An 11,465-nucleotide genomic window follows, 5' to 3' on the forward strand; every position below is an offset into this window, starting at 1 on the left:
TTTGAACCACAATTTTCTTAACGATCATAAACATTTAAAACATTTAATGTTGTAGGAAAATGTGTCTCTCCGCTTACATGCTTTGTTCTTGATGTTTGTGCAGGTAATGCCAATACTAAAGCTTTATTTAAAAGCACCACATAAAGGATATAAAGACATTGAGAGATAAGAAGATATTCCTAGGATGTTTCCTCAAGCTTTGTACCAAAAGGTTGTACAAGCTACATTTGAAAAAAAAATCACTGATAAAGTGCTGTCTGGTTGCAATGTAGACATGAGTTTGACCCGTTACCTAAAAAGGATATGAAGTCTAATCTAAAAGCCAACACTGTGTCCAACGGTCATTTTTTCAAGGAGGCTATATAAAGAAGATCCACTAAAGAGAAGATGCTGTTAAAGTTGAGAGAGGTGAAAATAGAAGTGAGAAAAAGAGAGAACGAGAACATGCTCAAGAAAGATCACTAAACACTATCTTTACTCTACCTCAAGTATATATCGTTTGATGCTCTTCAACCTTTGAAGAAGAATCTTATGTGATCACAGATTGAATTATACTGTACTTATCATTTCCTTGAAAGTTATTCAAATATGTATTTGTAATTAAACATGAAATATGTTTGCGTTAAATATTGTATTGAGCGAATATTCTAGTTAGGATTGATTAACGAACAAGGAGTGGTTGGCAATACTCAGAGACTAGGAGTGGTTATAATACTAACAACCAGGAATGAGTAAACTCGGACTATTCAGGTTAACTAGAAAAATCAAGAGTTGTTTATAATACTCAACTAGTTAAGTTGACTAAAGAATCATAAATGGTGTGAACACTTAAAAACTAGTCAAGTTAATTGGAAAAACCGGAAATAATTTAAAATACTCAACTAGCTAGGTTTAAAAGTTTTATTCAATATAATTTTTGTCACTAACTTTAATTTCTCAAAAATATATATTATATTATGAAAGGAAGAAATGAGAAAAAAGAGAGAGTAACATTTTAATTCATTAAAAGGATATCACATGATTAACATTAGTTGAGAATAATTACATTTATAATTTTTTAAATATGAGAATTTAACGTTTAAGACAGAAAAAAACCATCTTGTAGTTTAAACAATAAAAAGTTTGATAATATAAAATCTAATGTGTAAAAATTCTCCAATTATAAAAATGTATAGAGAACAAATACATGACCCTAAAAACACAATGCAAAAAGTAAAAATAAAAAGAAATTGAAATCTAAATTACTTGGATCACATGGTCAATCTGAATGCTCCCATCTAAAGTTGGATATTTGAAGAAAATTTAGTTAATCCTTTTAAGCCACAACTATACTTGGTTTAAATTTGAAAGTTTTTGATAAATTTTTAAACAAATATATATTTTTTAATAATTTTTTAAACCTAGCTTCCACAACTATATATTAAACAAGATTTTATTCATGAACTTTCCAAGCTACTTCCAACCAGCATCACTAAGCCTAATTCAACTAAAAACTTATTTTTTCTTATTTTATTATAATGCGGATTTATGCATAGCATGTCCGTATATCTGTTACTATAATGTAAATATAAATTTATTTATCATTTAAATATTTATATAATATCTCTAATTATTTGTTTTTATAATTTTATTAACTTTCCTAAAATAAAAACTTCATTAAATAAGATTTATTTTGTTTATGTTTTCATATATTTTTATTTTATTATCACTAATATTTTTTTTGAAAAATTCAAGTTTAATCTTTTTATATTAAAATCCAAATTGGTGTAGAAAACACTCTTAAAAATACGCACTCATGTTCCACATCTGGTTTAAACCCTTTTCAATTTCTAAAATTTCTTACTTCCTCAACCAAACACGATCTCTCCTTCTTTTTTTTCCGGTGAAACTCTCACCGTCGTGTCATTTTCCTCGACCGCACTCCATCCGTTCCTGCCATTTTCGGCTACGGTGCAATGTTCACTCCCCAGAAAAAGGTGTGGCCGAATGTCACTGGGTCTTTCACGCTGCACCGAGGCGGTGTTGCGATGGGTTCCGCCTCTGCAAAGGAAAAGGCAGTCGCCGACGGTCCGCCGCCGCCGCCTTTGGGGTCTCTGACCGAAACCACCGTAGCGGTGGGATTCGACACGGGTAACGCAGAGGACTGGAGGCGGTTCACGGAGTTAGGGTTGTTGGATGAAAGTGTGATGCAGAGGAAGGACCATGAAGCACTCCTGGAGAAGGTCTCCAGGCTCGAAAGAGAGGTTAGACTCGGTGAAGGTTTTACGAATTTTCACCGATATTGATCTAAGGCGCGTTTATAGAGTTTTGTGTTTTTATTCGAGCCAAAACCTCATCTGTTTATGGTTTTTGTTTAGCTTTTAAGGTTAACATTTTGTTTAAATTTATGATTTATTGCCGTTTAGAACTTGATATTTATGATTGATTAATTTGAATCTACAGTTGCAGTCGGTTAATAATGTTATTAATATTGATATTAACATAGTTATTGGTGCTTATGTAATTTAGAGAAAGAACATTTTTGATTGATGTAAGTAGCAGCTTGAGAGCAAGTAACTTTGTTCAGATCCCCGATTATCCCTAAAAGAAGCCCCGTGGTGGAGAAATTACTGGAAAATGTGGTTGTGATTTTTGTGGCAATGCAGTTGTAAAGACTTCAAAAACTGTGATATTGTACCTGTGGATTGCAACAGAAACCTATTGAAACAAGTGTTGTAGTTGATAGAGTGATGAAGGCAAATCATTTTATGCTATTTCATATCAATGGATGATACAACAGGGACCTAAGGGAGTAAGTTTTAAGACTGGAGCTTCGAGTCAGTTGGTATTGTATACTGAATATAAATAGAAGTATGAAAACATATCATTGTGTGTAAAGAAGCAAATTCCTTGGGTGGCCTTTGCATCATAGTTTCTAAAATATTTTATGGTTGCAGAGTTTCTGTGTATTGTGGATATAATGTCATCTCCCTGATGATTGTTCATTGATGAATTATTTTGTTTTTGATGATTGTTCATTGATGAATTATTTTGTTTCTGATGATTATTCATTAATAAACTATTTTGTTTTTCATTTTTTTTCATAGCTTTTTGACTACCAGTACAACATGGGCCTGCTATTGATGGAGAAGAAAGAATGGAATTCAAAGTTTGACCAGCTGAGACAAGAACTGGCTGAAACTGAGGAGATTCTAAAACGAGAACAGTCAGCACATTTATTTGCCTTGTTTGAAGTTGAGAAGCGGGAGGAGAATTTGAGGAAAGCATTGAGCACAGAGAGGCAATGTGGGGCTGATGTATGTTTTTTGTTTTCATCTTGAATTATATTATTATATTTGTCTACTTGCTTGCATTTCTACTTTCCTCTCTTGTGTTGCCATCCTTTTTTATTTGGTTAGTGTTGGAAGAAGAGCCTATCATCGGCTGGGCTTCAATTTTTTCCTCACTTCTTCATTGTTTTTCATGACATAATTTTGGAGTATTTAGGCATTACCTTTCCTTAAAGACCACAATTGATATAAGAATGTAATGGTGCACTGAAAACTTAAGTTTTATCTGTTTTTGGTTCCCGCCTTTCTAATTATCACAAAAGGTTCACCTTATTTTAACTAGCTTTCCTTTTTTCAAAGATTGGTATAGGAAAAGGTTAAAACATAAGATAATAGAGATAGTGATAATATCAATCATCTTCTTTAACCTCTGGCCTTACTGTTTCCGTGGATGCACGTTCTCGTTCCTTTATTACTCTTCAGATTGTTCAGTACTTTACTGATAAGAACCCGGATACAGTCCTGATTTCATTACTAATACAATGATTGTTCAGCTGTACTGTGCTTTCTTATTTTTGGTACCTATCATTTACCAATTTATTTCTATTTCAATTTTATGATCAGATTTGTATGACATTTCTGGAGTTTCTCATGTTAGGGTTGGAGTTTGAGATGCTTGTTTAAATGTGCCTTTATTTTATATTGATGTTGTGAAAATCATTCAATTGCAGCTTGAGAGAGCTCTGCGTGCAATGCAAGAAGAGCATGCCCAAGTCAAGTCTAACTCCCATACAAAGCTAGCTGAAGCTAGTGCGTTGGTTGATGGAATTGAAGAAAAGTCTTCAGTGGTTGACAAGAAACTGCTTGATGCAGAGGCTAAGCTGGCTGAGGTGAACAGAAAAAATGCAGAGCTGGATATGAAATTGCAAGAGGTCGAGGCTCGTGAAAGTTTGCTTCTAAAGGAGCGTTTGTCTTTAGCTACTGAGTATGCTCTTTCTCTACATTATGATGGTTCTGTTCATTATATTTTTCGACCTCTTATGCATTGCAATTTAACATGAAGTTGGTATTCTACGTTGCAGTCGAGAATCATTTGATGCAACATTCTATAAAGAAAGGGAAGATTTAAAGGAGTGGGAAAGGAAGCTACAGCAAAGAGAAAATATGCTATCCAGTGGTTGGCAAAATATCAGTGAGAAAGAAAAGAAGATAGTTGAAACCGAGAAGAACCTTAAACAGAAAGAAAGAGACCTGGAAGTGTTGGAGAAAAAGGTTAATTCATCTAGTTCTTTATTGAAGGAAAAGGAAGCTGAGATTATTAGAAGAATAGCCAATATAAACGTGGAAGAGAAGGTGTGTTTCGAGCTTTTTTATTGTGTCTTGACTATTTGTTTTCTGCTTTTTGTATTTTGCTTATACTTTCCATTCCTTGTATGTTGTGACTATGGTTTCAGAAAGTGGATTCTTTGAAGAGCACGCTGGAGATGAAAGAGAAAGAATTGTTTGCATTGGAATCAAAACTTAATTCTAGAGAAAGAGTAAGTCCAGGAATGTGGTTGCTATACAATGCAATAAAATGATGTGCAAAGTTCAAGAAAAAAAATTACATAACATCATTGAATAATTACTTAGCACACATGACCAAGAAATGAAATTCAAAACGATACCAGTGAGATAGACATTCATCTTGAAATATATAGATTCTGAAGATGCTTAACCCATGCACATATGCTTTCGCTCGTGTTGAGGTCCAAGAATGGTATTTTTGTGGAGTAAAATCAGATGACTTGATGCTTACAAATTTCTAACAGCACTTAATAAATTCCATTTTGAATGAATGAATTTTCCCAGGGCTAAGGATTCTTTTGGTTTCTGCATTTGTGCAATGACTCGGGCAGATAGTAGTTCACAATTGAAAACTGTGACTGTGATATTACAAGTGCTATGCTTTTACATTAGCATCTTGACATCTGCCTTTCGTTTGTGTATTTCATATTAAAATTGACAAATTTATTATTGAGTAATATCATTTTGTCAGGTCATTTTTTTTCTTTTAATATTTCTACCGGATAATAAAATATTAAACCATCTTTTACACTGAAAAGAACTTACTACTTTTTTAAAGATAATGTTTTGGTTGAGACCAAACGCTGAAGCCATGCTTTGTCTTTATACATTAGAAGATGATAGTTTAAAGATTTATTTGCTTAACTGAATTACTTTATGGTCAACATGGTGAAAATTTTTTCTAAGGTTTGCTTTGGGAAGGACAACTCTACACAATTTTTCTCAAGTGAAAGTAAGGGAAGAAATTGAAAGTGGGAACTCACCATATAAACTCAAAATATAAAAAAAAAAAATTATGATCACAAGTGTACATGTTTGGCATTAGTTACTTGCATGATTTTATGACATTCTGACGGTTGAACCTGTGGTTTCTACAGGAGGGGATCCAGAAGGTCCTTGGTGAACAAAAGGCTACACTGGATTTGCAGTTGCAGCAGGTTGATTTTGAAATGGAACACAAGCGGAAATCCCTTCTTGAGGAGTTTAGCAGCAAGGAGGAAGCCTTGGAGCAGAGGGAGGCTGAAGTCAACCATAGGGGAAAAAAGGTTGAAAAAGAAGAGCAAGCCTTGAGTAAGAAGGCTGAGAGAATAAAAGAACAAAGTAAGGAGATTGAAGCAAAATTGAAATCTTTAAAGGAGAAAGAAAAGACTCTGAAAATCAAGGAGAAAGAGTTGGAGAAGGAAAACCAACAATTGGTTGCTGATCGGGAGACCCTGGAGAATTTAAATGCTGAACTTCAGAGGATAAAAGCTGAGATTTCTCTGCAGGAGCTGCAAATACAACAAGAGACTGAGAATTTGAAGCTTGCTGAGGATGATAGGTTAGAGAATTCTCGATTGCGATTGGAATTGAAACAGGAGATAGAGCATACCAGATTGCAGAAGGACTCTCTTGTGAAGGAAGCTGAAAACTTAAGGGAGGAGAGAGAGAGGTTTGAGAAAGAGTGGGAAGTACTAGATGAAAAGAGAGAAGAAATTACTAGGAAGCAGCATGATATTGATGTGGAGAAAGAAAGTTTAAGAAAATTTCAGCACAGTGAAGAAGAAAGATTGAAAAGCGAGAAACAAAGTATGCAAGAACAAAGAAAGAAGGAGCTGGAGAAGCTTGAATTGGAGAAGGAATCATTTAGAGATTCAATGAATCAAGAGAAACACCTGTTGTCTGAAAAGGTGAAAAATGAACAGGCTAAAATGCTTCAAGATTTTGAATCAAAGATGAGGAATCTTGAGAATGAAATCCAGAAAAGACAGGAAGAAATGGAGGAAGATTTGCAGGAAAGAGAGAGAAATTTTCAGGAGAAAATGCAAAGAGAACTTGACAATATTAACATATTGAAGAATCTTTCTGAGAGAGAATGGGAAGAAGCAAAGGCTGAGGGGATTAGATTAGAAAATGAAAGGAAGGAACTTGAATTGAACAAGCAGCAATTTCAGTCAGGCCAACTTGAGATGCGTGAAGATTCTGAAATGCTTATGAATCTCAGTCAGAAAGTTAAGAAAGAACGTCAACGGCTTGTGGCTGAAAGAAAAAATTTTCTTGAACTTGTTGAGAATTTGAAGAATTGCAAGGTCTGTGGTGAATTTGTTGGGAACTTTGTTTTATCTGATACTAAACTATCTGACTTGAAGGAAAGTGTGGCCATTCCTTTGCCTATTTCCCCTGTTCTGAATTATAAGTCTCCTGACTCCCAGGACATTGTAGCTACATCTGACATTGACAATTCTGGATCTGTAAGACCTGTGTCTTGGTTCCACAAATGCACATCCAAGTTTTTCAAACTGTCCCCAACTAAAAGAGCTGAAGCTATTAGTGCTTCAGACATGGCTGGGACATCACCCTCAGATGTGAATGATGGTGTAGACAAAGCAGATGAGCCTGCATCTCTTCCTAATATAGAAGGAGCTAGAGTTAGTCTTGATGAACGTCAACCAGCAGTTGGGATGGCATATCACTCTCTAGATACACCACACCTCCAATCTGATAACATTGATAAAGAGGTTGGGGATGAACACTCCCTATCCATAGGTGAGCACAGCAGGGTTGATAGTGTGGTTGATGGAGATCGAGATGATTCTCAACAGTCTGTTCCAAAGCTTCACAGGGCCAGACCTGGGAGGAAAAGCAAATCTGGAATTGCTAGAACACGCTCAGTGAAGGCTGTTGTTGAAGAGGCCAGAGAGTTTCTAGCCAAAGAAAACAGTCCAGAAGACTCCAGTCGCATTGAGAAAGCCAACACTGGAAGGAAGCGTCAACGGGCACAAACTTCTAGAGTTACAGAAAGTGAACAGACTGCTGGTGATAGTGAAGGGCAATCAGAGAGTATTACAGCTGGTGGACGCAGGAAGAAGAGGCAAACAGTTGCTCCGCCAGCTCATGTTACTGGGGAGAAACGATACAATCTTAGGCAGCACAAGACGTAAGTTTATTCTCACGTCTCATCAGGCCATATTGGGACCAGTAGCAGGTTACATTATATCTTATGCTGGTTGTGTATTTATTGGAGGGATTCTCTTGGGTGTGAGGTGTGAACTGAATACACACGGCTAATATTTAGATTTATATTAACTTGAAAGGAATGATATGTTTGAAATAAATTTATGGTTGATTTCTGAAGGCCAATTGATATTTGCTATTGTGATAGGTAGATTTCTGTAATAGCAAGAATGGCCTTTATTATATTCTCATTATTAAACTGTGGTTGGGAAATTGTATTTTAGTGTAAATCACTCAAGTGGTGAGATTTTTTAATAATATTATATGGGCATAAACACTAAATTCAGATACTAAGTATGGCAGTTTTTGTTCTGTAGTATGTTTATTAAAATAAAATTGGTTTTACTAATAATGAAAGGTCAGAAACTATATTTGTTGATATGTCCCCATGCTGAATAATATCTGTAAGAATTTGGTCTTTAACGGAGTCCAATGGCGCAATGAAATCCATGTTGCTGACCTTACATAGTGAGATAATGCTTTGTTGTTGACTATTCAGAATTATTTATTTTACTGAACTTTAAAAGATCCTAATTCAGTGGTGTGGTGGATACTTTCTCCGTAGGAAATTGAATTGCTTGATTGAGTTTTAATGCCGTTTGGATTTATGTGAGAGGATGTTAAGGGGTTGTTATAGCAAGTGTCTTTCTTGTGGCTGTTGAATATATTTAGCAGCAAAAGCATCATGCATCATGTCTGTTTATATTTGGAGTTGTGGTCATATTTTTCTTTATTGTTCTGATATGACGGCTTTTGTGGAGCAGTGCGGGCAAAGGTTCATCAAAACAGGCCTTACGAAATGCAACAAGAAGTGTGGGGAAAGAGGCTGTGGTGGAGGGGCAGATGAGACCCGAAGTTGTTGAAACCTCATTAGCAGCTGATGACAATGTACAAGTACAAGACAAAAGCATGGTGCAGGTCACAACAACAAAAACTGTGGAGGTCTCAGATGAAAGAGTTGTTAGGGTAACAGCCTTGTTGTGATGATTGATTTCACCAAACTTTTAATACATACGTTCTATTTTATTTTTACACGTTATTTTTTTTTTTTTCAGTTTGAAGTACCAAGAGATATTGTTGATGACAATGGTGCTGCAGAGGAAAATGGTACATCAGAATATCGAGACGAAGATGGAAGCACAATCCATGATGTTGAAAATGATGATGATGATTACGAAGATGAGGATGAGGAACATCTGGGTGAGGTGTCCACCGTAAAGAAGATCTTCAGATTTTTTACAACGTGATATATTTTATTTATATCACATTAGATATACAAATGTTATGATTCCTTATTTAGGAGATTAGGCATGTAATATTAGATTGGAGTATCATCCATGTTTGTTTGGCAGCGGAGAAGCATTGTTCTGCTGCCTGTGTTCTCAATAACTGTTTTCTTGCAAAAATGGATTTTGCTGCTAAGGAAGTCAATGCTTTCCAGAAATTAACTAAATGGGTAATCCATTTTTACTGTCTATTCAACTGTGTAACTTAAAGTTAATACACTTTGGTTTTGCAATATTATAATGGTATGTTAAAAAGAAATCTGAAAGATAGAAAAAAAAAGACTTTTATTATTATTATATTATTATTATTATTATTCATGAAATAATTTTCTAAAAATAACTTAAGAAATGCAATATAAAATATAGAATTAGTAAAACTATAGAGTTTTTAAATTTATATTAAGGAAAAAATATTAACATTTATAAATATGAAGAACATAAAGTATAATTTGTTGAAAATATTATATCATCAGATAATTATGATTTAATAAATTATTTAACAATTTTACTGTAACAAATTAGAAACTTTTCAATTAAAATTTTTTAAATTTCAAAATGGTATAAAATAAAGTAATGTAATGATAGTTAAAATTAAGTATTGATATTGATAATTAATGTTGATTTAATTTGGGTGAATAAAATGCTTGAATATTTTGAAGTTTGAATTTTATTTTGAAGGAAATTTTAGAAATTAAAATATTAGAATGGTGAATAAGTTGAAACATTCATTGTTAATTTAGAACTTTGTTAGTCTCATATTATATCCCATTGTGTCTAGTTTACATTTTTGTTAAGTTTATTTATTTATTTTTAGTTTAAAGCTTTTCCTTAGTAGCTTAATGCATGACAAAACCTAGGTCTCGTCTCAATATGGTAGTAAGTTCATTTTGGTTAAAATAGGGCCTGAAAATTCTTGTGAAAAGATTTGTCATTCTATACATTCTAGTGTGCATGGAATTTATAGAACTTGAAAGATGACATGTAAGACCTAAGAGCTAAAAAAGATAAATAACATTGAAGGCATGTTTGCTCAATTAATGCAACCAAAGGTAAAAAGAGACGTAAGAGAAAAGATGGAGGAGGGGGTTTGCACAGAAGAAGAGAGTATCATAAGGAACCCCATTCTTAAAAAAGTGAAGGTTGTATACTAGCCATCATAATTAAAGATTAGGTTAAAATATCATAAGGCTAAAATCCTCGGTTGATACTTATATTTATATTGAAATTTTAATTTGATCTTTAGCTTTTACATTTGAGTTGTTAAGTTTTCATTTTTAAAATGTGAGACAATTTCACTATTTTCCTTATTTGGTACTGACGAGGAAAACTCAGTGCCACATGTTAGACCGAATTTTATTTTTTTACATTTTATTTTTTTTCAAAAATATTTGTCATGTGTCAAATGAGAATCCTGTTACATGACAAAAATAATGTGACGTGGTAATGACAGTGTCACGTGTCTTGATTGGAGATGTGTTACGTGAAAAATCTTAATTTAGTCTTTTTATTTGTATTTTGTCTTAATTCAATTCTATTTTTTCTTTTAAATTGGAAAAATTTCATCCTCTTCAAATTAAGACTAAATTTAAATTTCATATAATGTATAATGATATTTTTATTAAAATTAATATTTTTATTAAATAATTTTAACAATATTAAATTTATTTAAATTCATATTTTACATTGAACTTCATTTAAATTTTATTTTAAATATTTATATATTAATAATTTCTATACAAAGAGTTAGTTTAAAAATAACAATATTATAAATTCAAATATAAAATTTTAAAATAGTTTTATAACAATTTAAAATAAATATATTTAAAATATAAAAATAAAATTTAAATAAAATTCAATGTAAAATATTAATTTAAATAAACTTAATCTTATTAAAAATATTAATAAAAATATCCTTATAACATTTATTGGAAGTGGCAAAACGGGTTAACCGAGTCCATTTAACTCGAACTCAATATTGGTCATGTCAAAAAGAGTCAGGTCGGGATGGAAAGTTAAATTTTAATAAAAATATCATTATACATCTATATAAAAGTTAAATTTTAATGAAAACATCATTATACATCTATATAAAAATTAAATTTAGTCTTAATTTGGAGAGAGATGGAATTACTTCAATTTAAAAAAAAAAAAATAGGACTCAATTGAGACCTAATACAAATAAAAGGACTAAATTGAGATTTTTTAATTGACACTTTCTCCAACAATGGCACTAGTACTGTCATTGCCATGTCACACTATCTCTGCCACGTGACAGGATCCTCATTTGACATGTGACAATTTTTGTTGCTCGTTCCCTATTTTTGGTTTAGCCAAATTTCTTTCAAAAACT

The 11,465-nt window shown here is 32.9% G+C and overlaps 1 protein-coding gene across 2 annotated transcripts; it reads left to right on the forward strand.

Moving 5' to 3' along the window:
* The first annotated feature begins 1,797 nt into the window (after positions 1-1,797).
* On the forward strand, positions 1,798-9,306 carry LOC106776885 (protein CROWDED NUCLEI 3). Of its 2 annotated transcripts, XM_014664348.2 has the most exons (8): positions 1,800-2,243; positions 3,087-3,296; positions 4,001-4,254; positions 4,352-4,622; positions 4,724-4,807; positions 5,714-7,752; positions 8,594-8,795; positions 8,885-9,306. In XM_014664348.2, exons 1-8 carry the CDS (start codon positions 1,956-1,958, stop codon positions 9,074-9,076), a joined length of 3,540 nt encoding a protein of 1,179 aa, XP_014519834.1. In that variant the 5' UTR covers positions 1,800-1,955; the 3' UTR covers positions 9,077-9,306. The 2 variants fall into 2 exon arrangements, with proteins under 2 accessions (XP_014519835.1, XP_014519834.1); XM_014664349.2 differs by lacking the exon at positions 8,885-9,306 and having other exon boundaries at positions 1,798-2,243; positions 5,714-7,800; positions 8,594-8,723.
* Positions 9,307-11,465: the final 2,159 nt, after the last annotated feature.

Source organism: Vigna radiata, chromosome 11, assembly GCF_000741045.1.
Source record: "Vigna radiata var. radiata cultivar VC1973A chromosome 11, Vradiata_ver6, whole genome shotgun sequence".
Lineage (NCBI taxonomy): Eukaryota > Viridiplantae > Streptophyta > Magnoliopsida > Fabales > Fabaceae > Vigna > Vigna radiata.